The following is a 27,001-nucleotide window of genomic DNA, read 5'->3' on the forward strand; positions in this document are numbered from 1 at the left end:
ATCCCATAAACCTACAAGCTGTTTTTCTCTATTATTTTATCCTTTTTTATATGCAGAGACGTATTTTTAGCTCATAGTTTTAAAGCCAGGTAAGAAATACATGTTCCAGCTTGGGGATTTAGAAGATAAGCAAAACAAAGTTACTGGAAACTTCACCCAGAGACAAGGATCATCATACACAGATTCATTTATTTTTTATTTTTTTAGATTGTGGTAAAATACACATAACAAAATTTATCACCTTAACCATTGAAAGTACACAGTTTGAGACACTGTAGCATTAAGTACATTCCCAGTGTTGTGCAACCATCACCTCCAGCCTCTCCAGAAGTCTTTCCCTCCTGCAAAACTTACAATCTGTCCTCATTAAAAACTAACTCCCGGGACTTCCCTGGTGGCGCAGTGGTTGAGAGTCCGCCTGCCAATGCAGGGGACACGGGTTCGTGCCCCGGTCCGGGAAGATCCCACATGCCGCGGAGCAGCTAAGCCCACATGCCACAACTACTGAGCCTATGCTCTAGAGCCCACATGCCACAACTACTGAGCCCACGTGCCACAACTACTGAAGTCCACGCACCTAGAGCCCGTGCTCTGCAGCAAGAGAAGCCACTGCAATGAGAAGCCCGTGCACCGCAACGAAGAGTAGCCCCCGCTCGCCGCAACTAGAGAAAGCCTGCACGCAGCACCCAGGACCCAATGCAGCCAAAAATAAATAAATAAATTTATTTAAAAAAAAAAACAACTTACTCCCCATTTCCCTTTCCCCAGCCCCTGGAAACCAGCCTCGACTTTCCGTCTCTGGATTTGACTACTCTACATACTAACATAGGTGGAATCACACAGTGTTTGTCCTTTGTGACCGGCTTAGTTCACTGAGCATCATGTCCTCAAGGTTCATCCACGTTACAGCCGGTGTCAGATTCACCTTCCTTTTCTTAAGGCTGAATGAGTTTCCATTGTATGTGTAGACTCCATTTTGTTTACCCATTCATCGTTTGAAGGACACATGGGTTGCTTCCACCTCTTGGCTCTTGCAACTAATGCTGCTATGAACACGGGTGCACAGATATCTCTTTTACTTTTTTTTTTTTTTTGTGGTACGCGGGCCTCTCACTGTTGTGGCCCCTCTCGTTGCAGAGCACAGGCTCCGGACGCGCAGGCTCAGCGGCCATGGCTCACGGGACCAGCCACTCTGCGGCATGTGGGATCTTCCTGGACCGGGGCAGAAACCCACGTCCCCTGCATCGGCAGGCGGATTCTCAACCACTGCATCACCAGGGAAGCCCCAGATATCTCTTTAAGACCCTGCTTTTAATTCTTCTGGGAACATACCCAGAAGTGGAATTGTGGCTCACATGGTACTTCTGTGTTTAATTTTTTGAGGAACTGCCGTACTATTATAGATTCGTTTTCATAAGCAGATGGATCGTCATCTGATCTTTCTTCTAGTTTCCCCGTGGACAGCAAGGCGCTTGGCACTGCAGTTTTGGAACTGCTCCTTTAAGCCTGGGGAGGGCCTTCTGCATCTCTGGGGGCAGCATGGGAGGAGAGCAGAGCTGGACAGGTACGACTGGGGGCTGGGGCACAACTGTTTCAACCAGAGCATCTCCGCTGTTCAATGTTTTATTTTAAGCTTCCTCCTAAAATAGTTTGAGAGGGAGTGTCTCACATTAGAAAAATAAAGTGTAAAGGCCACTCTCTAAATATATAACAGCAGCCCAACCCAGTGCAAATTGTTTTAAGTTTTACAAAAGTGTGTGTAAATGTCAACCAAGAGAGCACAATGGCGGCACTGTTGGCACGGCTGCGCCGGCCAGTAATCGGTCAGCTCCTCGGTGCCGTCGGGTCACTAGGCCTCTCTGGAGCCCCTGGCTGCTCGGGGTGAGCGGGGCCTGTACGGGGTTGGGGAGAGGGTGTTGCAGCAACTGGAAGGCTGGCCTGAGGGCCCTGGGAACTCCCACCTCACCTTACACTGGAAGATACTTCAGGAAATAAAGGGCTGGGGCCAGAGAGGCAGAGTCAGACTGGAAGCACTGGGCCCACCAGCTGTGTGACAGCAACTAAAGAGACCCAAAGAGGGAGAGGATTCAGCAAAATAGAGACAACAGAGACACAAACAGAACGTGCATCGACCTACCTGAGCGTGAGCGCCTCGCCACCTGGATGAGGCAGGCACAGACCTGGGCCGGTGTGTGCGTGCGTGTGCCCGTGTGTGTGCATATGTGCGCGTACACGTGAGATCGTCCTGTCCAACAGGTAAGGGGCTGAGCTGCAGGATCCCGTCCATCTCAGCTTCACGTTTTAACTGCTGTCAGTCCCTCGCGGTTGCCCACGTCTGGTCTCTCCTTGCCTTGCAGTTCTCCCAGGGTTACTTGAGATGCTGCCTCCCGGGCTTCAGTCCTAAACATTTCCGCCCAATAAAACATAACTCTCGACTTTTAGGTTGTGCGTATTTTTTCAGTTGACACACTTACCTGTGGAATCTAAAAAAGGACACAAACTTAGTTACAAAAGAGAAACAGACTCACAGACGTAGAATACAAACTTATGGGGAAGTTTGAATAAAGAGCACACGCAGAACTCTCCTTATATGTTTAAGGGGAAGAAAATGAAAGCTAGATGCCATAGGTCCTGACCTGGAGCTCAGACCCCCGGTGGGGCCAGGTAGGTGAGTACAAGCTGCCAGGGAGCCAGCACTCTGCGTCTTCTGGCCTGGGGTGGCCAGAAGGGAGTGTGCATGGTTTCCTGCAAGAGATGTGCTGACACCAACGCGGCCCTTTGATCTGCCACCTGGAAGGCCAGGCAGAGTTTAAACCAAGTTGGAGGTGAGCACTTTGGAGTTTTAGGAAGAGCAGCTGGGAGCCTGTCTGCAGACCAGTGCTGGAGCCTAGGGACCGCGGGCTGCAGGAAGAAGGTGCAAATAAAGAACAGGGAGCTTGCTCCCCACCAAGTCTACAAGGGTTAAATCGTCAGACACTGCACCCCTGGCCGACCCACCACCGTGCACCCTGAGAGGGGCTCAGGGGGAAAGCGGGGTGGGCACTCTGTGCTTTGGAAAACTGGCCCCCTAGATAGACACATACCTCAGGAAGAATTGTAATGACCCCAGATTCCTGCATCTTCCCACACAGAGAAAAGCACTAAAATCATTAGCTCGAAATATCTGTTCTTCGTGACTTTCACCAAGATGTGTGCTTGCTGCATGCATTCCCTGTAGCCAAAAATTGTTTAGAAAACATCTCTTCCCCTCCCTCTTCAGAAAAATTCCCTCGAAGCTTCTGAGAGGCAGTCTCCCAAGCTACAGTCCTCAGCAAGGTCCCTGAATGGAACTAAACACTAATAACAGATTATCGGAAAGAGAAAGTAAGAAAACAGTCCCATTTACAATTGCATCAAAAAGAATAAAATACCTGGGAATAAATGTCACCAAAGAATAAATGTCACTGAAAACTATAACTGATGAAAGAAACTGCAGAAGATACATAAATGAAAACACATTCCATGCTCATGGATTGGAAGAATTAATATGGTTAAAATGTCCACACTACCCACAGCAATCTAGAGATTCAATGCAATCCCTGTCAAAATCCCAATGGCACTTTTTCCCAGAAAAAGAACAAACAATCCTAAATTTGTATGGAACCACGAAAGACACTGAATAGCCAAACAAATCCTGAGGAAGAACAGAGCCGGAGTCATCACACTTTCTGATTTCAAGCTATATTACAAAGCTGTGGTAATCAAAACTGTATAACATTGGCATAAAAGCAGACACATAGATCAATGGACAGAATAGAGAGCCCAGGAATAAACCCACAGATATATGGTTCCCTTACAACAAAGGAGCCAAGAATATACAATAGGGAAAGGGTAGTCTCTTTAATAAATGGTGTTGGGGAAACTGGACCACTACCTTACACCATACCCAGAAATTAACTTAAAATGGATTAAAGCCTTGAACCTAAGACCTGAAATTATAAAACTCCTAGAAGAAAACATAGGTGGTAAGCTCCTTGACATTGGTCTTGGCAATGATTTTTTGGAACTGACACCAAAAGCAAAGGCAACAAAAGCCAAAAATAAACAAGTGGGACTACATCAAACTAAAAAGTTTCCATACAGCAAAAGAAACCACCAGAAAAACGAAAAGACAACCTATGGAATGGAAGAAAAATATTTGAAAATCACATATTTCATAAGGGGTTAATATTCAAAATGTATGAAGAACTTACACAACTCAACTGCAAAAAAAATAATAATACAAACAGTCTGATTAAAAAATGGGCAGAGGATCTCAATAGACATTTTTCCAAAGAAGACACACAGATGGTCAATAGGTACCTGGAAAGGTGCTCAGCATTACGGATCATCAGGGAACGCAAATCAAAACCACAGTGAGATAGCACCCCACATCTTTAGAATGGCTATTATCAAAAAGACAAGAAATAACAAGTATTAGCAAGGATATAGGGAAAGGGGAATCATTGAGCACTGTTGGTGGGAATGTAAGTTGGTGCAGCCACTATAGAAAACAGTATGGAGGTTCCTCAAAAAAATTAAAAATAGAACTACCATATGACCCAGCAATTCCACTTCTGGGTATTTATCTGAAGGAAAGGAAATTACTGCCAAAAAGATACCTGCACCCCTATCTTCACTGCAGCATTTTTTATAATAGCCAAGACATGGAAACAAGATGGATGAATGGATAAAGAAGATGTGGTACATGTACAATAGAATATTACTTAGCCGTGAAAAGAAGGAAATCCCGCTATTTCTAACAAGACAGGCTTTGAGAGCATTATGCTAAGTGAAGTAAATTAGACAGAGAAAGACAAATACTGTGTGATCTCACTTACATGTGGAATCTAAAATAACAAAAACAAAGAAAGAACACCAAGCTCCTGGATACACAGATTGGCAGTTACCGGAAGTGGGGAAGGGGTGCAGCAAAGTGGGTGGATGGGGTTTAAAAGTACATCTCTCAATGGCCATCATCGAAGTCTATAAGGAATAAACGCTGGAGAGGGTGTGGAGAAAGGGAACCCTCCTGCCCTGTTGGTGGGAGTGTAAATTGGTGCAGCCACTATGGAGAACAGTGTGAAGTTTCCTCAAAAAGTTGTTTAATTTTTTTGCAGCTTTTCTACTCACCCGGGACCCAAGAGGATTTTGGATCAGTGCTCGCGATGGTCCCAACGGCCCGATGCTCAGTCCTGTCACTGTGGACAGGCCTTTAGAAACCCCAGTGAGGGAGTCCAGCTGGGCACAGACCCCAGAGCCCTCTGCAGGGGCACCCAAACCCCAGCTCCTGTGCCTGCCTTTCCCGGGACTCCCCAACCCCTCCCTGTTCCCCATCCCCACCTGGCAGGGATGCCCTAGGCAAGTCCTGGGGCCCCAGCCCCGTGCTGCCCACTAGTCAGTGTGAGATTAGGGTCATCTTGTGCACAAGCCCCCCTCCTCCATCCCCTTCCACCCAGGCTCTGGCGTCCAGCCACTGCCTACAGGCCCTGGGACTCCACGAATCCCCTGCCTGGACCCCTCTGTGACCGTGGTCCTGTGGCCCCTCTGAAAGGCCAGATGTGGAGCTGTCAGTACTGGCCCGAGACCTTGGCTCTACCGCTTGGCCAGCTGCAAGAATTTGTTCAAGTTACTTGACGCCCCCTGGACCTCAGACCCCCCCGGGCTTACTCCTTGCTGAGGATTAAGTAAAATCGTCAATGTTAAGCAGGTGCTCAGCAAACATTTGTGAAGGGGTGAGACCAACGCTTTCCCAGACTTAAATCCCGGGAGGATTTTATGTTCTAGGTCCTTACAAGAAACATTGCACAACGTAATGGAACTGTCTTCTGGTGGAATTTCATAAAAGACGTGGGAGCATTATTCAGGTGGCTGTGCCTTTTACTAAAATCATACGTTGGGGGATAACTTTTCAAAGGCCATTTGACCGACAGACAAAGTGGAACAACTCAGCGGGACCCAAGAGCCCCTTCGAGCAGCAGCACATGGTTTATTCCACATGTGTTAGGACTTCACCTGGCAGAGGTCTACCTGTATTATAGGTCTGCGACAGACGGGACCACTGCGTTCGTTTTCACAACTTCCTGCTGATGGGCCCGAGGGTTCTCATCCAGGGAAAGGAAGGACAGATGCCTCGACACCTGGATGGTCAGACCACTGCGCTACACGCCGCAGGTACAAACAGCTGTGCGGGGCAGGGAGGTGGCGCTGACCACACGGCCCTTCCCCTTCTCACACACCCACTCAAAATGGCAACGTCTCCTCAGTCTGTCTCTCCCCACGGCTAAGTCGCTGGCTTGGGCTCAACAGGGAAAGCAGACTGGAGGCAGAATGAAATACGCATCGCATCGTTATGTTAGCGGGAGCCCAGCTCCTAATGACGGCAGTCAGGGCAGCGGAGGAGGCCTGGTGGCTGGCCTGGAACACGGCACAGCTCTCCACCTGAACCACAGCGTCAGCTGAGAGCCGGGATCGCGTCTCCAGCAGGTAACACAAGTGGCCGCAGAAACCTAGCCCCCTCTTTATCTCTAGTACTTGCAGCAGGATAGAAAGTCACTTGGCGTGTATCCGTAAAGCGGTCTTAAACTCTTCCGCTACTGTGAACAGGACTTGTCTGCTCGTCTCTGGCCCCTGGTGGCAATTAAGCATTTTCAGGGAAAGTGGGTGGCTGTGCATCTGAAGAGGTCTGTGACCGCAGACCCCTCGAAGTGCAGACACAGCGGGAAATGGGACTGACTTCTCACGGGTCTGGGTCACTGGCTCTCCCCACCTCTATGCTGGTTTCTGGAGGGCTCACAACAGCGGGGTTCTTGGAACAGAACCCCGCTGAGGGTCTCTGCAGCCCGCTCCCTGTGGCTGCCGCAGCCTCTGCTTCCCTCTGTTCTCTCGCAAACAGGGGCCCCTGAGCAGAGGAGGGAGGAAGCACCTGCTCTCCCTGAGGGCCTGGACGCGGAGGGCGAGGGGCGCCCCTCAGAGCAAGGGCACTTGCCGGGCGTCACCGCCCTCCCCCGAATGGCAATGCAGGTCCTAGGGGGCACGGGACATGCGAACACACAGACACAGGCGTTCTCGATCAGCCCCTTTATTTCTGGACTGTCGTCAAGGCCACTTTGGGTCGCAGGCGCGTCACGGAGTACCCGGGAAAGCGGGCCGGCAGGACCCAGCGGGGCTGCCCGCGGCCGCTGCCTCCTCACGGGCAGCTGAGCCGGCCGCAGAACAGAAGCCCGCGGGTCTTGCTGTGCTGGATAAAGAAGAGGAAAGGGTGGTCGGCACAGAACCTGGGGGTGATCCTGGCGCAGCGCAGCATCAGGACTGCGGCGGTGGCGGCGGCCGCCTCCGTGCCCTGCTCGTCGACCTCCACAAAGGCCTTGTGCACGACCCGGGACAGGCACAGGTTGCTCTGGGCCGACATCGCGGAGAAGTCGGCCCTGGCGCCCTCGAAGGCGTCGGTGACGCCCAGGGCGCGGAGCACGCCCTCCAGGTCGTAGCTCTCCCGCAGCTTAAACCTGGGCAGGGACACCTCCACCTCCTCCTCATCCAGCAGGTCCGGCCTCGTCCACTCGACAAATTTCTCATAAGTGAGTTCCTTTTCCACCTAGAAGAGGTGAGTAGAAGGGCTTCGGGTCCAGAGCAACGCTGCCCAGTGGGAGCGTCTGCCGTGGCCCACACGCACCGCACCGTGGGTTCGAGGGGGCGGCCAGGGGAGCTGTGCCGGCTGCAGAAAGGGTTCCTGCTGGGAGGCGGGGAGCCTGCTGGGCGGGGATTCAGACGGGACCCCCTTCCCCCCACGGCGCGATTAGCGCTTAGTTACCGTTTTCAAATCGGTGTTTTCATCGGGAAGCATGATGATCATATTGAGCTCGCTGCCGACGTAGGGAAGCACGAGAATCTTCGTGGATATCTCTTCGATGTAGGTCATCTTAAAGGTGGATTTCTTAAACATCATTTGCACAGGCTTCTCCACATTCTGTAAAGGAATGGATAAACAGGAAGTTGAAACAAGACACTGGACGAGTCAGCAGAGCCGGCCACTCTGGGCCCCAGGAACACTTTGGTGGCTTCCAGACACCACACCGGTCCCCTCCCTCTTGCCAGCTCACCTTCACTGCTTCCGCCTCCAAACCCTGGGGCACCCAGGGCTCAGGCCTCGTGCTGCTTTTCTGCGGTGATCTCAGTCCCGTGACTTTAAACAGAATTCCCACATTTATATTCCTGGCCGGGACCTCCCCCCGATACTCCAGAGGCATAAATTTTACTGCCTACTCAGCACGTGCATCTGGACATAACAGAAACCTCCAGTGTCACCTCTCACGCTGGCTCCTCGTGTTCCCCTCCACGGCTGCTCCATCTATGATTTTCCCCATCTCGGCTGATGGCAACACCATTCATCCCGGGGTCAAAAACCCGGGAGTGTCCTTGGCCCCCGTCCTTCACACTCACATCTGACTCATTACAAACTGCGCTGGCTCCACTTTTTTTTTTTTTTTTTTTTGCGGTATGTGGGCCTCTCACCGCTGCGGCCCCTCCCGCCGCGGAGCGCAGGCTCCGGACGCGCAGGCTCAGCGGCCATGGCTCACGGGCCCAGCCGCTCCGCGGCATGTGGGATCCTCCCGGACCGGGGCACGAACCCGTGTCCCCTGCATCGGCAGGCGGACTCTCAACCACTGCGCCACCAGGGAAGCCCTGGCTCCACCTTTAAGACACAAAGCTTGTGCTTCCCACCCCCGCTGCTGTCAGCCCAGCCCCGGTCATCGTGACAACTCCCAAGTGACCTCCCTGGTCCTGCATTTGCACAGGGGCTGAGGGGTCCCGGGAGATCGGTGCCACAGCTCTCTGTGAGAGCTCAGAGGAGGGGTACAGAAACCGGGCTGGGGGCGCTGCTAGGGAGGCTTCCAGACGCCGCTGGAGAGGAAAGGGGGATATACAAGTACTGACAGAATGAAGACAGAGACATGGGTAGGATCCAGGGCCACAAAGAGCTTCACGTGCCATAGTCTGGAGTTTGAACTTCATCTCAAAAGTTCTGGGAAGCCAGGAAGGACCTTCAGTCTGAGAGCTACACCGTGGGATGTGCGATACAGACAGAATGCCCAGCGGCAGCATGGACCACGTTTGATGACACAGTGCGGGGGCGGGCAGGGCGAGAAGAAGGCCCCAGGTTTGCTGGGAGACCGGATGCTGGGCTGCCTAAGGCCACACGAAGCACCAGTTACTTGAGGTCAGCCTTCTCGCACGTTCTATAAACCAATGTGAACACAGGGACTGTTTCCAAGAACCTCCTCTGTTATTGTGAAACACCCACACTCACCTTGCTGACTTTGAACGGCCTTTCCTTGGTGAGCTGTTTGTTAAACTGATTCTCCCAGTTTCCTTTGAAGTAGATGGCGTTCACGAGAACCAGAGAAGTCATGGAGTCCACTGAACCTGGAGACAGCAGGTCTATAATGTTTCCTGAAAAGAAGAATTAAAGAACCAGTTAGCTAAAGGGCTTCCTGACGGAGGCATCGGGACGACATTCACTGGGCCGTCTTCTTGAGGGGTCAAGTGCACAGACCAAGGGGCTCGCCGTCCTCCAAACAACCATGTACAGGGAGACTGGCCCCTAAAACAAAGGCAGCGACAAAAGCTTTTAAAGCTCTGGTCAGAAAAACACCACCGGTTGAATAAAAAATAAAAATGAACAAAGTAATATGTGCAGGATAATTCCCCGTGGGAGAGAAAGGAATGTTGGATGCCTGCGCTTCAGGGATTGTCCTGAAGGTGAGAGGCTGTAGCTTGTGTGGAGAACATTTAAATTACGAGCCGCAGGTGGCTGAGGACTTAACCAAGTGTCCTGCAGTGACGCTCAGTCACCCGCAGAGCATAAGCGGTGACGGACAGGCAGGCAGCTTGAGACCTGCAACCAAATTTTTCTTTACACTATTTGTGAAAATAAAGATTATATTAACATTAACAACGACAACAACAAAATTAAAGTGAAGATTGTTCTGGGGCTTCCCTGGTGGCGCAGTGGTTGAGAGTCCACCTGCCATGCAGGGGACACGGGCTCGTGCCCCGGTCCGGGAGGATCCCACATACCGCGGAGCGGCTGGGCCCGTGAGCCATGGCCGCTGAGCCTGCGCGTCCGGAGCCTGTGCTCCGCAACGGGAGAGGCCACAGCAGTGAGAGGCCCGCATACAGCAAAAAAAAAGATTGTTCTGGAAGAGGTGCACCAAACATTGATGAGGAGAGGGAAAAAGCTAGAGAAAATAATTATACACTGATTGTATTTCAAAAGTAGATTTTTAAAGTTTACAGTTATTCAGAGAAAAAAAATCATTCCTGTTTACATTTGATGCTCTTGTGAAGGAACTGACAATAAGATTAATTAAAATACTATGAAAACATCTCCTGTACAGCAGAGGGAACTCGACTGAATACTCTGTAATGACCTATATGGGAAAAGAATCTAAAAAAGAGTGGATCTATGTATAGGTATAACTGATTCGCTTTGCTGTACACCTGAAACTACCACCACGCTGTAAATCAACTCTACTCCAATAAAATTAATTAGAAAATAGCAGGAAAGCAGAAATAACAACGTATCTTCACCTTCTGTCCTTTGGGCCACCCAGGTGTTTATGTGTTTCCTGGATTCCTCCGCAGCGCTGATAAAGTCCAGCTCTTCCATCTCCGCTTGGTAGAACTTGCGGCAGGCATCTTTGAAAGACTAGGAGACACAGAGCAACATAGTCGCGTGGCTACAAAAACAATCGACGCCAAGAGCCTACTTCCTCACCACCCCAAACCAGAACGCTGATAATTTTATGGTTTACATAGGAATGTACAAATGAACGCGAGGAATTAACCTCAAATCCTTTCTCAGTCTTCAGCTCCACTTAATAATAAATACAAACTAAGAAAAGTCATGGTCTGGATGCCAAATAAACGCCATGGACGCCGCACCAGCGAGGTCAGGACGCTGGCACTGAGACGCAGCAACTGCAGGGCCACGGCCGTGCCCAGTGGGCTCCTACCGTGGTGAGGGCCACTGCTCCCTCGGTGTTTCGGAACCGCCGGCCGTGAACCAGGGCCCGTTGTCCCACAGTAACATGGGAAACCTGCACCCCACGCCACCACTTCCTCAGCGCTCGTGGTGAGGTCCTAAATGCACACCGTTCAGAAGGGCGCCACCTGCGGCCACGGGCACCTGAACTGCAGCCGGTGCCACTGGGGGACTGAATACTTCACTTCACCTGCATTGAATTAACGACACTGGGACATAGTAGCTGCGTGTCCAGTGGCTGCCATCGCGGACGGCAGTGCGCGGGGTCCTGCGTCACCCCACCCGTGTGCGTCTCAGCCCACAGGCCCTCTGCTGCACCACAAGGTCCCCCCAGCCACCTCCCCGCCGCCTTGGTCTCTACCTTCTTAGTAAAAGCAGCGAGTATGACTTACTGGGAGGAAATCATAAGTCTTCTCTCCAAAGAGCCTGTTGGCGGTTCTGAGCAAGTACTGTGTGCCGGTCCTGTTAACTTCGGTGAGGAGGTTCTGGAAATCCTGGTGGACGTCTCCACCTCCGCCGCTGCTTCTGCTTAGAGAAAGTGCCTGAAATCAAAAACAGATAAAAATACACAACTTCCGTGTGCCCTGACTACAGGAAATGGATACAACACTAAAGTCAGCCTAAGGGCCACACTGATCCTCACTGCAGCTTAAAACGAGATTCACCCAGTTAAAGACACAATGCTTCCTGGAAGCCACCCGGCCTCCCTCCCGCAGGGAGTCCGAGCAGTGAGGGCAGGAGCAGAAATGCCCCTTTGCAAGCTCAGTTCCGTGCGCCCACTCCTGTGGTCTGTCTGCAGACAAGGCTGCCCGCCAGGCCTCCCGTCTCCGCACACACACGCCGCGTCCTCGGGTCTGGGCTGGCCCTGGGACGTGCTCTGACCAGCAGAACACAGCAGAGGTGACTCTTCCAGGCCTGGGCCGAAAACGGCCCGGCAGCTCCACGTTCGCTGTCTCGTCCCCCAGCCCTCACGGTCTAGGAAAGTCCCCGCTACCCGTTGGGGGCGTCGCGGACAGCCCTGGGGAGCTGACACTGCTCGGGGAGAGCTCCTTGTGGGAGGACGGAGGCCCCAGCCAACAGCCAGCACCAGGGCCCTTCCTAGATCACGAGTGAGCCCAGCGGGCACCATGGGGCCAGGCCAGAGGCTGAAAAGCTACCGTCGTCATTCGCAGCCACTCAGCTGCGGGGCTGTTTCTTTTGCAGCCATAGAAGGTCCAGGCAGCCGTCCAGGCATGGTTCTCCTGTAACACAAAGCTAGAACGTGGGCGCTGGCTTTGGACCCAGCAGCTGGCCGAGGCTGGGAGGACAGTGCAGACACCACTGCCACCTGCAGCCGCGGGAAGGCTGGCCCTCTCCCCGGGGAACCGTAAGGAGATGCCCGGGAAGAATGCGGCGTCGGTAGCCGCCTGGGAAAGCGTGAGGGAAGAGAAAGACGAGCTGAAGAGGGAGCTATTTCTTTGTCAAGCAGAATTGAAGGAAATATTTGCAACCCAGGACTTGCTGGGTGGAAAGAGAGAATGCTTCTCCCTCCCAGCCTCTCCAGCCAGCAAATGATTCTGAAAGTAAGTGACGGCCTCAGGGCAAAGGTCAAACGCAAAGCACAGGCCTCGGGCAGGATCAGGACACTTGGTTAAACCTTGGAGATTGAGGCAGGGCCCCGAGAGCCTCTCAGCCAGACAACGGGCTTCAGGACATCGTCCCCCAGCCCAACGGAGCCCTGCCTCACGAGCTTGTGCCCGTGCCCCTGCTCAGGGAAGCAGAATTTAAGCTGCTGTTAGAGACCCACACGGTTCAGAAGCAGCCTGGATCCCAGACACCCAGCCTCCAGAGCTGTGAGGAAGGAAACGGCTCCTGCTTAGGCCACTCAGTGTGGGCCTCGTCAGCCTGAGCACGCTGGCACCTCCCCACGGCGCAGGGTGGTCCCTCCCTGTCTCTCCAGGGTGTGCCAGGAGTGGGGCGGCCTTTAGTTCACAGAGCTCTGCACCCAGGAGCCTCAACAGCCCTGTTCCTCCTGGACTTGGAGCCCAAGCCCGGCCCCAAGAAGGGATGAGACCCTGGGCCTTGGGCGGGCTGTGAATGCTGGGCGGGGCCAGAGGACACACTGTGGCTGCCATCGGTGGCCGCAGGAGCTGGACCTTCACGCCCCGCGCAGCCTGCCTCGGGCTGGTCCGGGCTTCACTGCAGGACTGGCCTCGCCAGCCGGGCCTTGGCCAGCGCGTCAGAGCAGAGGCTGGATGAGCGCTTGCTCATTCAAGCGTGTCCTCCTGGAAGTCAGGTACTGAGCTGTCAGGAAGGCCCGGCCACCTGCCAAAGAGACATGGTGCGGGAGGCCCAGGGGACGGGGCAGCACAGAGGGGGTTATGTGTCAAGAGCAAGACCTCTGGGATTTGAAACACGGAGGACCAACTCAACTGACAAAGTAACAGCATTTGCCATCGCCCGGAACTGGTTTCAGGTACGTACCTGGGACATCTGGGCCGCGGTGTCTCCCTGTGCCCCCATGAGGACCATGGCCAGGGCAGAGGAGATGCTGATGGGTGAGATAAACACATTTTGCGAGCTGTCTTCACCCAGATGTTTCAGAAGGGTCAAGGCAAACGTGCCGTTCGCTTCCAACAGAGCATCCATGGCGGCGAGTCTGAAACGATGGATTTAAAATCAGCGTCGCGTAAATCTAGGCTACGCGTCGGCCGTGTCTCACCTGCTGTTAAAAGTTACCGCTGACACTGGTTCAGCGAGCAAATAGGTACAGGCACAAAACTCGATGTCTCTTGCGGGGGCCCTCCGCATTATTTTGTGGGTTTCTAACACTTAGTGAACAGTGACGCGGATAGCACAGCGAGGGAGCGGGAGGGCCCACATCCTGGGTACCTGCTGGGGGCGGGATCGGGGAAGGCGCTATTCGCCTTTGCTTTCATTTCTGTATTGTCTGGTGTGTTGAAGGGCCTATATGTATTATTTCATAATTTAAAAGTCATTCAAAATGATAATCCAACGACACAGTTACACAAGAAAAGATGGTTGAACGCTTCTGTAATGCGGGAGCAAGGCCCCCATTTAGGATAACCGGAAACCTTAAGGTAAAAGACAGATCAAACCACATGCAAAGAGGCACGAAAGCCTTAAAAACAAACACCTCTGACGTGCAGTTCTCCTTCTATGAGGCCTCAGCTCGTGCCAAAGCCCAAATCAAAGGCCCTGTCCCCAGGCCCTTGCTGCCCCCCAGGCCCAGGCCCTCCTTGCCCAGCTCTGGACGAGGGCACTTGGGGACTCACGCAAGAAGCACAGCCTCCAGCATCCCTGATGCAGTCAGACGTCACGACTCAGCCCCCCCCCCAACACACACACACCGCACAGGTCATCCTCTGGCCTGGGGACAGGGCCACCAAGACGGCCAGTCTACCAGGAGACGCTGCAGCCCCAGGGCCCTCCATGAACTGAGGAAGGACAGGGTTGTAGGGCCCTGTGTGTGTTAGGTCTGCTGCAAGGTCACCTGGCCAAGGAGATGTCCCACGAGCCCCTCCCCACCCATCCAGGACTCTATTTCGCCATCTGCACGCATTTCTCCCTCAGATGTCGAAGGAGTGTTGATTCAAACGGAAATGCCAACCTGAGAGACGCCATTAGTAAAGCACCCTGTCTCTGGTAACGTCCAGCAAATCTGCTTCAGGCTCTGACTTTTCTGTCACTGATGTCGAAAAGCACACCTGCCCTCATCGCCGCCCCCCCCCCCCCCCCCCGCCCAGGAAAGCACTGGCCTGGCCAGCCCACGGCATCTACTGGGGCCGCGGAGAAATCAGTGTACTTCTGTGTATTGTGTGAAGGGAACTGGAGGTGAAAGATCAATAGTTCTTCCACAGAAAGCAGCTTTGGTCTTAAACACTGAACTGGGAGAAACAAAGCAGGAGACTCAGAGGAAAAGGCACGGAGACCAGGCTCACAGTCCCAGCTCTGGTGCCCTGGGTCAGTTACCTGATTTCTGCTCCCTCCATGAGGAAGGGGATATACCAGATAATCTGTGTTCTGATGGGGTTGGGGCTGGCCACCCCAAAATACTGAAACAGGACTGAAGCTCTCTTGTGCCTTTTTAAGCTCACCTTGTTTGCCTCACCTGAGCTTATTAATAGACTCATGATCTTTTACAAACAAGGTATTTCAATGAGTCGATGTCTGTTTTCTTCCTGGTGCTCAAATCGTCACAAGTGGGGGCTAGTGGGCTTCTCTTTCATCTACTTTATTTTGAGATGTTGATCTCCAACACCCTCCCTTTACAGCAACAACAAGGTCTTACATCCATTTTGAATTTTTTTCCCAGTCCAAAGACACCAAGTGTCAGGCCCTCTCTTGGCTTCATGGAAAAGTTGTAAAGCACAAAACCGAACCCTTGACTCCTCAAGGAGCGCGTGAGTCTTGGTGCTGCTGCGGCGAAGCTGGGCAGATGCTTCCTCCCAAGCCCCTCACGCACCGCGCTGTGAAGGGGAGACAGCACGTCATCTTTTCCTCCACCACCCCGCCCCCGACTTTCCTCAAACACAGCTGAGCTCAGAGACGCCCACCCGGGCTGCAGTGGTCCCAGCCTCCTATTCGGTTGTACCGACATGTGGATCCCACCGTCTGCCAGCCACGCCGTCCCCACGGTTCCACTGCGGACTCACTGCCCTTCAGCCTGAGCACTGCTGAGCCCCAGACACTCCTTTGGGCCCCGTGTCTTCCTGCTTCACCGTTTACTCCCTTCTTTGATGAAGCGAATCGTCCAGTAGCTTTCTAAGACAGAATACACACGATTTGACTTCTCGCATGTCTGAAAACGTCTTTATCCTCCCATCCCATATGATTGCCGGCTTGGCAGCCAACATCGATGGGCCCCGTTCACTCATTTTGCCGTGCACTTGGTGGGCCCTTTCAATCTAGCAAATCAAGAAAATTTCCCTTCCTCTCTGGGAACTGAACTTTTTTTTTTCCCCATCTTTTGGCCACACTGTGAGGTATGTGGGAATCTTAGCTCCCCAGCCAGGGATCGAACCTGGGCCCCCTGCATTGGAAGCGCAGAGTCTTAACCGCTGGACTGCCAGGGAAGTCCCTCTCTGGGAACTTTCAAGGCGCTTGTCAGTTCCCTTGCAGACCGACTGTTCTCTTTTTCTGGGCCTCATACCTGCACACGTGGCAGGCACAGGTGATATCTGTCGGGCACTTGGGATCGCACGGCTGCTCTCTGCTCTCTGCGTGCAGGAGAGAGCTCTGCTCTCATCTACCCCCCTCTCTTGCATTTTCCATCACAATGACGTTCTGTTCCATTTTCTGGAAGATACTCATGATTTTCTCTTGCAATCTTTCTACTGATTTTTTCCAGTCTCAGCCATCGTATCTTTAATTCCTAAACACTCCTTGTTCTCTGCTGTTCCTTCTTTACTGCCTCCCCCCCACCCCCGCCAGTTCCCTGGAGAACGTCAATCACAGTCTGTGGTGTTGTCTTCTGCTCCCTGTATCGTCTCTCTTCTCCTGGGGTCTTCTGCTATTGTGCTGGTGTTTATATTATTTGGGTCTCTTTCATACACAGGCTTTCCACAAATGCTTGACAATCCTGGGATATCAGTCATATTTAAGAGGGAAACACAAAACGAGGTTGGAAACTGCTCACATGGCAGGATGTGTGCGATAAAGGGGTCAGTAGCTTTTTTTTTACTGAGCAACCAGCAAATGGAGGAGCCCCCTGGTCTGGCTGCAGGCAGGGTAGGGGCTGGGGGGTTTCTACGGGACCCATAATCCCCTCCTCTCAGTCCAATGCCTGGGGGTCCCTGAGTTTGCGCATCAGATCCTGCAGGGGTGAGACCTGATCTCCTACTGGGCTCTGGGTAAGGCAGGGAGGGTGGCTGTCCGCTGCAGAGTAGATGGCCTGTGGGGGTCACATCAGTCTGTGGACACGCTTTCTACCCAGGCCCCATTTGCAGCCCTGCACTCCACCCCTGCCTTTGCTGGCGCTCGGGCCCCAACGTTGAGCCTGTCCGCCCCTTCTGGTCTGTTTCCCCTCCTCGGCACTCAGCCCCTCCCCTGGTCACTCTCCTCCTCCAAAACCTCTGACCTCTCTTGTCCACTCTTTGTCTCCTCTCTCCCTTCTCTGTCCTTGTGTTTTTCATGCTTCACAAGGCCCCTTCATTGTCGTTTTAGCACGGTTTTATGAAAAGAAGATGCTAACCACATGGTCACAAACCCACAAACTATTTTTGTGAGCAAGAGAAAAACATGAAAAGCCATTTCTTCGCCCATTACCCGGTTCCTCTGTTAATTGTGAAATAAATGTCCAAACTCCGAGTCCCATTTATCAAGATCCTTCTTGTCTGTTTGATAATAACCTGCCACATAATCATAAGCTGATTCTCATTATCACTTTGCGATAATATAGAAATCCTTAATAATTAATCATAAAAAGATTAAAGAGGTCTGAATCCTAAAAAAGAAAGAAAAATAGGACCAAATTCAAACAGTTTACCACGAAGACACTCCAGATATCAAAGAAAATTATAGACAATCTAGTGGGGTTTTTATATGGAGGGATAGCTCTTCCCCATTCAATGCACATACCAGTAACAACGATACACGTTTCACAGGATCACACAGCAAACACAACACCTATCAACAGCTTTCCAAGCCCCTACATTTTAGCTTCCGTAGATAAGACAGCCAAGAGTGTCCTTCATATACACACATGCACACACACACTTGCTAAATTCATCATCTATTTCAAAATTATTTACAGCTTCAATAACAATATGCCTTTTAAAATATACTTAATCATGAACATAAAAACCAGCATTAAGGTTTCATTAATGAACTATGCCGTGTGTGTGTGTGTGTGTGTGTGTGTGTGTGTGTGTGTAAAACAAGTCTAACCAATCTACCTTTGGCACCATTTTTTCCCTGTGGCACCATCAGTAACCTTCGGCAGTTAATGTACATAATTGGTTTAATTCAACTGATCAAGTCTTAATAATTTTTTAAGGTGTCACTATTTAATTGTGCTTCTTGTCTTAGGATGCCTTAATTTCCTAGAGGATTTACTATTAAAGATTGGTTTAATGGAGAGCTGGGCTCCTGCTTTGTCCCCACCTGGTCTCTGGGGCAGTGTGTGTGTGTGTGTGTGTGTGCGCGTGTGCGTGTGCGTGTGTGTGTGTTGCCTAATACATAAACGGGATGATTCCTTCCACTTTACAGGTTTACTGTGAGGCACAAGCGGGTATATTCAATAAATGGTGGTAGAACTACACGTTCCTTTCTCTCTGCTGATGTCCAGGCCTGATCTCAGGTCCAGCAAGCTTGTTAGTGTAAGGTGTGTGGCCTTCCCTGGGGTCTAACGACAAACACTGGGTGCGACGGAGGCCACTCTTTGTATAAACAGAAAAGAATGGTGATTCCATTCACTCTAATTTCACTCTATGGTTGCTGGCTGGAGTTACCCACAATAAGCTCAACTGTAACAAAATGCCGTGGATTGGAACTGGCCTCATATATTGCTTTTAAATACTCAGCTTACATGACCAAGTATGACTAAAACTGTGGTCCTTCTCTGGGGGTGGCCTAACGCCGGGGATGCAGCACTCACGAGCCGTGGGGAAGAGCCGGACACGCCGAGAACCCTGAGAACCACAGCCCTTCCTGCTGATGCCGGGGCACATCTCTGAGCCTCGCAGTCCAGAGGCTACTTTTCACACTCCCCCTCCCCACTCGGCCGTAAGGTACACCAGCTGGGCCGGGAGGGGCCGTGCCAACGCTGACCCAGCTTCCCCCAGCACCCGCGTATTCCTGGCGGCACGTGAGGACTAATTTTCCATACTCTCTCCCTCAAAACTGAGCTTTATGGGGGGGGGGGGGGAAGGGGAAGAAAGCAACTGAAGAGCCGACCTCACCCAGCACGCGCAACCCCAGGTATGACTAAAACCTCTCCCCGGTGGTCCTCTTAGCCGTGAAGATGCCGAACCTTGCAACACCGTGCCTGCAGCGAGTTTAACAAACAACACACGTGCCAGGATCCGGAATGGTCCTCACTGAGGCCCCCGAAAGCGCCTGAGCGCCGGCCACCCGGTGGGCGGGAGACCGCTGGGCAGCCGGGCCGCCTGGGCAGCCACCCGGGCTTCTCTCGGGCCCCAGCCCCACCCACGCCCGGGCTCCCAACGCCCGGCGCCCTGCGGCGCCCGCCCGCGGGGGGTCACCTGTGCGCGCGGGGCCCGGAGTGGCCCCCGGGGAGGCTCGGCGCCGCCCCCATGCGAGCGTGCCCGTGACCGAGGGTCCTCTGCCTCCCGGGCGGCGGCGGCCGCCACACTCACCACGCCGTCACTTCCGCCGGATCCGAAAGGAAACCCCAGCTGGACCCGCGCCCCCGTCCACCCCTCCGGTCCTCAGCGGTCACGACCCGGCCGCCCGCCCGCCCGCCTCCCCGCCTCCCCGCCTCGCGCGCAGGCCCAACGCCACAGTCCGAGCAACCCGGACACTCACCGGGCGCGCGGCCGGGGCAGGCGGGGCGGCAGCGGAGGTGACAACGGCCCCGGGGGCCCCAAATACCGCGGCCAGGAGGCGGGGCCGCGCGGGAGGGGCCGCGCGGGGCGGGGCCGCGCGGGGCGCCAGGTGCGTCAGGTGCGCCGCCGAGTCCTTTCCGCTCCCAGGGTGGTGACTGCGTACCCGGGGCCGCCTGGGGCGTGGATGGAACGAAGGCCCGGCTCTCCGGAGGCTTTCAGTGGGGCGACCAGGGTGTCGCTGTGTCTTAGTCCAGAAAAGTGCCCCCCCTGGCACGTGGGCTTGAGTCGCACAGCGCAGAGCAGAGCGCGCTCTTCCTGGGTGTGCAGAGGGCCCAGTTATCCGACCCGTGTGAATCGGACTCCAGGGAACCGACAGATTACACAAATGCTATGGAATCCTGGTCTGCCACCTCGGAGCAGTCTTGGAGAACGGAAAGGGCTCGGGTGACTGCAGTGGGGAAAATGCTATCCTCGTCTTCAAAATGATAAGTTCAATTTTGTAAACCTCAGGTAGTTTAGTGCCTCTTCTGCCCTTAGCCTAAGCCAAGGGCTCTCAATATCGACACTATATTTACCTCTGAGCCGGATAAGTCTTTGCAGGAGGGCTGTCCTGGCCCCTCTACCCACTAGATGCCGGCAGCAAACCCTGCCATCCCTCCCCAGAGTGACTGTTTTAATTTTATTTCTGGAGTAGTAAACATTGACGAAGGTTCGAGATATCTCGCTTCTACCCTTATCTTCTCCAGTCCTTTTCACCCCAAGTTTATTAGCTGAGCTTTATCCTTCCAGCTTATCTTCTTGCAGAAATAAGCAACATAAATATATTGTGACATGAGAAATAAAATTGAGTCACTATGTCACCGGGTTTTAAATGGAGCTGGAAAGCCATCACGGAGGTGGACTTATGCACGGCCTCACCAGGTAGAACGACAAACCTTTGAACTGGGCGGAACCACAAAAGCTCCAAGGAGTCTGCAAGAACAACCTGCAACTTGTCACAGTAAGACCTTTCCCTCCCTCTAGTGATGGCCTTAGCGATCAGTAAGGGTCAGCCAAGACTAGCTACTGCCACCATCGGCAGCTGAAATTCTTAGTACGGCAACCTGCCTTCCGTGCCTTTAAAAGCCCCTGACTCCTTTTACTACTCCCAGCGTGACTCGGTTTGGGTTCCTACCCGAATCTGCGTGCTCCAAATTGCAATACTGTGATCTCAGATTATCACTTTTGGTTTGGTTCTTGCCTCCAAGGTTTCTTCAGGTTAAAAAAAAAAAAAAGTATATGTATATATATTCCACTCCTTTCTTATCAAAAGGGTAGCATTCTGTCTCTCCATCTGTCCATCCGTTATCTGTCGATAGTTCTGCAACTTGCTTTTTTCACTTAACACTCAATTTTGGAGCTCTTTTTAATTTGGCACATAGAGATCATCCTTATTCTTTTTCAAGGCTGCACTGTATTTCATTGTGTGCCGCTGATGGCCATTTGGGTTGTTTCCAGTCTTACGTCATTGCAAATAACGCTGCCATATAAAACCTAGTGCGGGGCTTCTCAAACTGTAATGCACGTGCAAACGGTCTGAGGGTGTTATTGAAATGCAGCTTCCACTATTTACAATAGCCAGGACATGGAAGCAACCTAAGTGTCCATCGCCAGATGAATGGATAAAGAAGATGTGGCACATTTATACAATGGAATATTAGCCATAAAAAGAAACAAAATTGAGTTATTTGTAGATAATGATTGTAAGAGACTGTCATACAGAGCGAAGTAAGTCAGAAAGAGAAAAACAAATACCGTATGCTAACACGTATATATGGAATCTAAAAAAAAATGGTTCTGAAGAACCTAGGGGCAGGACGGGAACAAAGACGCAGACCTACTAGAGAACGGACTTGAGGACACGGGGAGGGGGAAGGGTAAGCTGTGACAAAGCGAGAGAGTGGCATGGACATATATACGCTACCAAACGTAAAATAGATAGCTAGTGGGAAGCAGCTGCATAGCACAGGGAGATCAGCTCGGTGCTTTGTGACTGCCTAGAGGGGTGGGATGGGGAGGGTGGGAGGGAGATGCAAGAGGGAGGAGATATGGGGACATATGTATATGTATAACTGATTCACTTTGTTATACAGCAGCAACTAACACAACAATGTAAAGCAATTATACTCCAATAAAGATGTTAAAAGAAAATGCAGCTTCCAGTTCACTAGATCCTGAGGTGCTGCATTTCTAACACGCTCTCTGGTAGCTGATGCTGCTGGGTCACAGACCACACGTTCAGTAGCAAGAACTTGGTGTGAATATTGTTTTGTATGATTCCTAGATTCTTAGGAATGGGATTGCTAGATCAGAAGTTAAATACAGATATATTTTTATTAGTTATTGTCAAATTGGAATTGTTAGGAATTGTTTCCTCTCACCAGCTATATCCGAGTGCTTCTTCACAGGCTTACTAACAGTGATGCCTGGATATCTTCGGATTTTTACCAATCTGATAGGTCAGAAAAATATTGTCTCAGGTAGTTTAATTAGCATTTCCCTTACTGTGAGTGAGGTTGAACATCATATTCTTTTCATATGTTTAAAAGCCATTGCCTCTTTCTGATTTATTTTTTACCCTGTGACCTGCTCATGACTTCTGTTCGTTTTTAAAAATTGTTTGGTCTTATTCTTCTTGGTTCTTAAGTGCTCTTTATATATTAGCATAATTAGTCTTTGTGATATGTCACACATATTTTCTCCCAGCTTCTCATCTGTCTTCTGACATTGCTTCTGGTGATTTTAGCATATATCTTTTTTATGTAGTCAAATTTAATGATTTTTCCTTTATGGCCTATAGATTTTTGCATCATAATTAAAAGTCTTTCTCCAGATTATAGAGTTCACCAGTGTTTTCTTGCAGTATTTGTATGGTTTTTTTTGTTTTTCTGTTTTTTATTTTAAGGCTTTTTTTTTTTTTTGGATGTTGCGGGTAGGAGTTTATTAATTAATTAATTTATTTTTGCTGTGTTGGGTCTTCGTTTCTGTGCGAGGGCTTTCTCTAGTTGTGGCAAGCGGGGGCCACTCTTCATCGCGGTGCGCGGGCCTCTCACTATCGCGGCCTCTCTTGTTGTGGAGCACAGGCTCCAGACGCGCAGGCTCAGTAGTTGTGGCTCACGGGCCTAGTTGCTCCGCGGCATGTGGGATCCTCCCAGACCAGGGCTCGAACCCGTGTCCCCTGCATTAGCAGGCAGATTCTCAACCACTGCGCCACCAGGGAAGCCCCTGTTTTTCTGGTTTGTTTTGTTTTTTACATTTAGACTGCTGATCCATTTAGAGTTGATCCTGGTGTTTGGGAAATGTAGATCCAACTTTTACTCTTTCACATGGCTTTCCGGTTGTTCCAACTCCATTTGTTACAAAGGCTGTATTTTCACTGACGATTTGACAGGCCACCTTTATTACACACCAAGTAGCTGTCTGCACGTTTCTGGACCCATATCCTGTTTCTGTATATGCCTGGCTCTGAACGTTATATCCAGCCACATCTGTCACTCTTTCAACTACAGAGCTTTCCTGATGCGAGTCGCTACCTGGTGCGGGGCAGTCTCCTCATCGCTCCTCTCTTTCAGGGTTTTCCTGGCTTTCTCTGCTTCTTTATTTTCCCCTATGAACTTGAGAGTCAACTTGTCTAACTCTAAAAAAAAAAAAAGTGTTGGTATATTTGTTAGAATCATACTGAATTTACCTGTGCTGAATTAACATTGCTTCCTGATTTAGCTATCCTCTCTGAAGGGGAGCAGAACATGCCACCCCAAAATGTGCCCCCCTGGCATGTGGATTATTTTGAGCAGAAGGCAACCAAGACCCAGCAGACTCAGGAAAACCTTTACCTCTCCCTTAACTGCCTAAAAGAATGTAGATAGGGGGCCTAGCCCAGAAAGAGAGCTGTGACCAGAGATAACTTTTCACCTGAAAGACTTACCTGCACAGCGGGGCAGACATCTGCTCTCCTTACTGTCCAGTGAATGCCCCCACGCCCCGCCCCGTGAAGCCCCGCCCCACCCCATTCCTTAGCTCAGGATGGCATATAAGCCTCAACTGCCTGCCTGTCTTTGGGTCTTATATTTTCATGGGACTCCCATATATGAAACTAAATTTGTCTTTCTTCTGTTAATCTATCTTATGTCAATTCAACTATTAGACCAGCCAAAGGACCCAGACAAGTAGAAGGGAAACTCTGACGGTCCCCTGCACAGCCGAGAACAGGCTCTGTCTGTTTGCTCAAATATATTTTTTTGTTTTTCAGGACTGTTGAAGGTTTCTTCATAGAAGATTGGCACATTTATTATTTAGTTTATTCCTAGTTATTTTATCTTTCCGGTGATATTATAAGTAAGCACGTTTCTTCCATTATGTTTTACAGCTGGCTTCTGTTTGAATAGGAGAACATTGTTTTTATGTGTGAACTTTATAACTTGCTGCCTTACTGAATTTTCTTACTATTTGGATGAGTTTTTTTTTTAATTGATTCTTTTGAGTCCTTGAGTCCTACAGCTATATTATATCACCTGCAAATAGAGATAGTTGTATTTCTTCCTCCGATTTTCATGTCTCTGACTGTTTTCTCCTGTTTGATTGCAGTGGCTAATACCTCTGATAGAGTAAATTACTTAACCTACCTACATTTTAGTATGCTAATACCTAGAAAATAAAAAAATAAGCACAGGAAGCCAGCATGACTCCACAAAAGAACAAGCCATTCCTAACCTCATTTGCTTTTTCTAAAAATAGGTTTGGGCTTCCCTGGTGGAGCAGTGGTTGAGAGTCTGCCTGCCGATGCAGGGGACGCGGGTTCGTGCCCCGCTCCGGGAGGATCCCACGTGCTGCGGAACGGCTGGGCCCGTGAGCCGTGGCCGCTGAGCCTGCGCGTCCGGAGCCTGTGTTCCGCAGTGGGAGAGACCGCAGCGGTGAGAGGCCCGCGTACCGCAAAAAGATAAAAAATAAAAAAAATAAAAAATAAATAAAAATAGGTTTACTTGGCAGGGAGACCTAGGCAGGGGTTCTGTAGACCAGTATTCTCTACCACCCTGTCTGGATTCAAATTAGGTTGGAGAACTGTTTCCAAATTATGTAGGCTAATAATTCTAGGCTCAGTATCCTTCTAGAAAGATTTCTCTTAGCATAAAGTTGTTGAATGCATATTTATCACATTTCATAACTTAATATCTTAACAGGCTTTTAATGAAAAACAGAATCAAACCCAAAAGTAATCAGATATTTAAAAATAGATGATATGAGTACACAATTGAAGAACTACTCCGATCACAGGTCGTGTGTGACAAAGGCCTGGGTCTCCATTGTCTCTAACCAAGCATGAAACACCAGCTTGATGTGGTATCACTGGAAATGCTTGTGGGATTTCCACCCCACCCCCCCATTAGCCACTGATTTACAGAGGGAAGAGGTTGCTGGCATTCTTTAAACAAGACCCCTGGCAAACAGTCTCCAGAGCCTCACGGCTGAGATCTAAAGGTCATCACTCCACCGTTCCTCAGAGCTCTTCCGTGCTTTTTCTCCGCTCTTCCTGATTCCTGTTGTTCAGTCATTAACTCGCCGATGGAGAGTGTCACACTCTCTCTGGACCACAGGCCACGAGGAGGATGGAAAGGCAAGGAACTCCTGCGTCTCACCCACATCTTCGTTTCCCTCAAGGCTTTTCCGTGTTTGGACCTTCACTCACAGAATGAGCCATGGTAATTGTCTTGGAAGCTGAGTTTGGGGGGGTCAATGGTGAGGAAAGAGCACCCCAGCCTGTTTGCAGAAGGACGCACACAGTTATTGCTCAGTAGGACTTGGTGATTAACTGGTGTCTAATGTTTACAGAATTCACCTCAGATATAACAATGATGTCAACAAAAATGACTCCAGAGAATGCCGTTTTCTTTCTGATCCCAGCTAATTGGTCCCTGCTGCCAACGCTGACAGAACATCTGGCCTTCACTCAGCAATAAAATGGCATTTTCTTTCCCCAAATGTCCCTGGATTGGGAACTGGTTTGAAGTCCATTTCAAAGGACTTCAGTACTCACTGTAAGATAAAAGGAAACAGAGCCTTTCAGGTGTGGATCAAGCGGTCTGCATTTACAGTCAGTCATGTGGAAACAGATGAACAAAATCTTGATCATGGTTTCTAAACACAGCTCATTTTATTTATGAATTTGGGATTGTTACAGGTCAATGTTTTCTTTCATTGTGTTTTATTTTTGAAAATAATCCTTCTTTCAAATGTTGGAAATAATTTGTTGGACAAAACACTCAAAAAGCATGTTGTGACCCGTATCCAGGTCATTTAACACAGGTCAGTTTTGACATTAGAGCACACGCAGCAACTCACGCACGACCCGACCACAGAGCAGCCAGTAAACATCTCCCTGAGCCAGTGCATTTGTCCTGCTGACATTTCAGCTCCAACACAAAAGCAGGAGAGGGTGGTCCTCTCCTAACTCTGGGCCTCTCACTGTGACTCTTGTGTCATTAATGCGTTCCACGTGCATTTTTCAGTATCGCGTGGATTGACTGACTTGCAAAACGTAAAGAGCGTTTCTGCTTTACGTGCGTGGTAGGGATGGACTTGGATTGACTTAGCCACGTCTTTTAGAAATCAGACCACAGTGAATGAGCCAAGGAAGGTCGTCTCTAAATAGTCAACTGGGGCCTTAGATAAGCAACAAAAACTTACCCTAATGGGTTAGCCATCCATGATTAGGTCAATTGCTTACTAACCCAAGCTAATTACATGGATATTTACCACACATCTATAATGCAAAACTCTGAGGCTGGTCCAGGGCTAGCTAGAACCTCTGCTCTCCAAACGGGGGCATAAAATAAGTTCCAGGCAACTATCTACATCTATCCGGTTTCCGTAGAGACAGTGAACACTGCAATGTTTCCTACAAACAACAGAAGTCCTCCAAATGACATAGAGCATGTTCTGTCAGCAACCTATGATACTTAGCTCTTCATATCTTTTTATTTTGGCTGCGTTGGGTCTTCGTTGCTGCGTGCTGGCTTTCTCTAGTTGCAGCGAGCGGGGGCTACTCTTTGTTGAGGTGCGTGGGCTTCTCACTGCAGTGGCTTCTCGTTGCAGAGCGCGGGCTCTAGGCGCGTGGGCTTCAGTAGTTGTGGCATATGGGCTCAGTAGTTGTGGCATGTGGGCTTAGTTGCTCCGCAGCATGTGGGATCTTCCCGGACCAGGGCTCGAACCCGTGTCCCCTGCATTGGCAGGCGGATTCTTAACCACTGCGCCACCAGGGAAGCCCCCAGTGACTTCCTTTCAAAGGAAGCCACCTTTCACATTCAGGTGCTTGGACTCATAGCACCTTCGTACCCTTGAAGCCCCACTAGGTAGCAGAGCTGCAAAGCCCCAAACTCCATGTGTTAGACGTTTATTG

General features: G+C 50.7%; 1 protein-coding gene across 3 annotated transcripts; it reads right to left on the minus strand.

The window, feature by feature from the left end:
- Positions 1 to 7,091: 7,091 nt before the first annotated feature.
- Positions 7,092 to 21,041, minus strand: LOC307192115 (serpin B6-like). Of its 3 annotated transcripts, none has more exons than XM_079932685.1 (7): positions 20,145 to 21,041; positions 13,526 to 13,700; positions 11,455 to 11,604; positions 10,609 to 10,726; positions 9,326 to 9,468; positions 7,829 to 7,984; positions 7,092 to 7,612 (listed from the first exon to the last, which is right to left on the minus strand). In XM_079932685.1, the coding sequence occupies exons 2-7, from the start codon at positions 13,688 to 13,690 to the stop codon at positions 7,208 to 7,210; spliced, it is 1,137 nt and encodes a 378-aa protein (XP_079788811.1). In that variant the 5' UTR covers positions 13,691 to 13,700; positions 20,145 to 21,041; the 3' UTR covers positions 7,092 to 7,207. The 3 variants fall into 3 exon arrangements, with proteins under 3 accessions (XP_079788811.1, XP_079788810.1, XP_079788809.1); XM_079932684.1 differs by lacking the exon at positions 20,145 to 21,041 and adding an exon at positions 19,550 to 19,765; XM_079932683.1 differs by lacking the exon at positions 20,145 to 21,041 and adding an exon at positions 19,267 to 19,426.
- Positions 21,042 to 27,001: the final 5,960 nt, after the last annotated feature.

This window comes from Stenella coeruleoalba, assembly GCF_951394435.1.
Source record: "Stenella coeruleoalba genome assembly, chromosome: 10".
Lineage (NCBI taxonomy): Eukaryota > Metazoa > Chordata > Mammalia > Artiodactyla > Delphinidae > Stenella > Stenella coeruleoalba.

Coding starts and splice junctions, on each gene's coding strand:
- LOC307192115 (XM_079932683.1), bottom strand. CDS start 19,319: ATGGGGGCGGCGCCGAGCCTCCCCGGGGGCCACTCCGGGCCCCGCGCG. Junction 10,727..11,454: donor AGACTTATGATTTCCTCCCA/GTAAGTCATACT, acceptor TGTGTCTCCTAG/TCTTTCAAAGATGCCTGCCG. Junction 9,469..10,608: donor GGTGGCCCAAAGGACAGAAG/GTGAAGATACGT, acceptor TCTTCTTTTCAG/GAAACATTATAGACCTGCTG.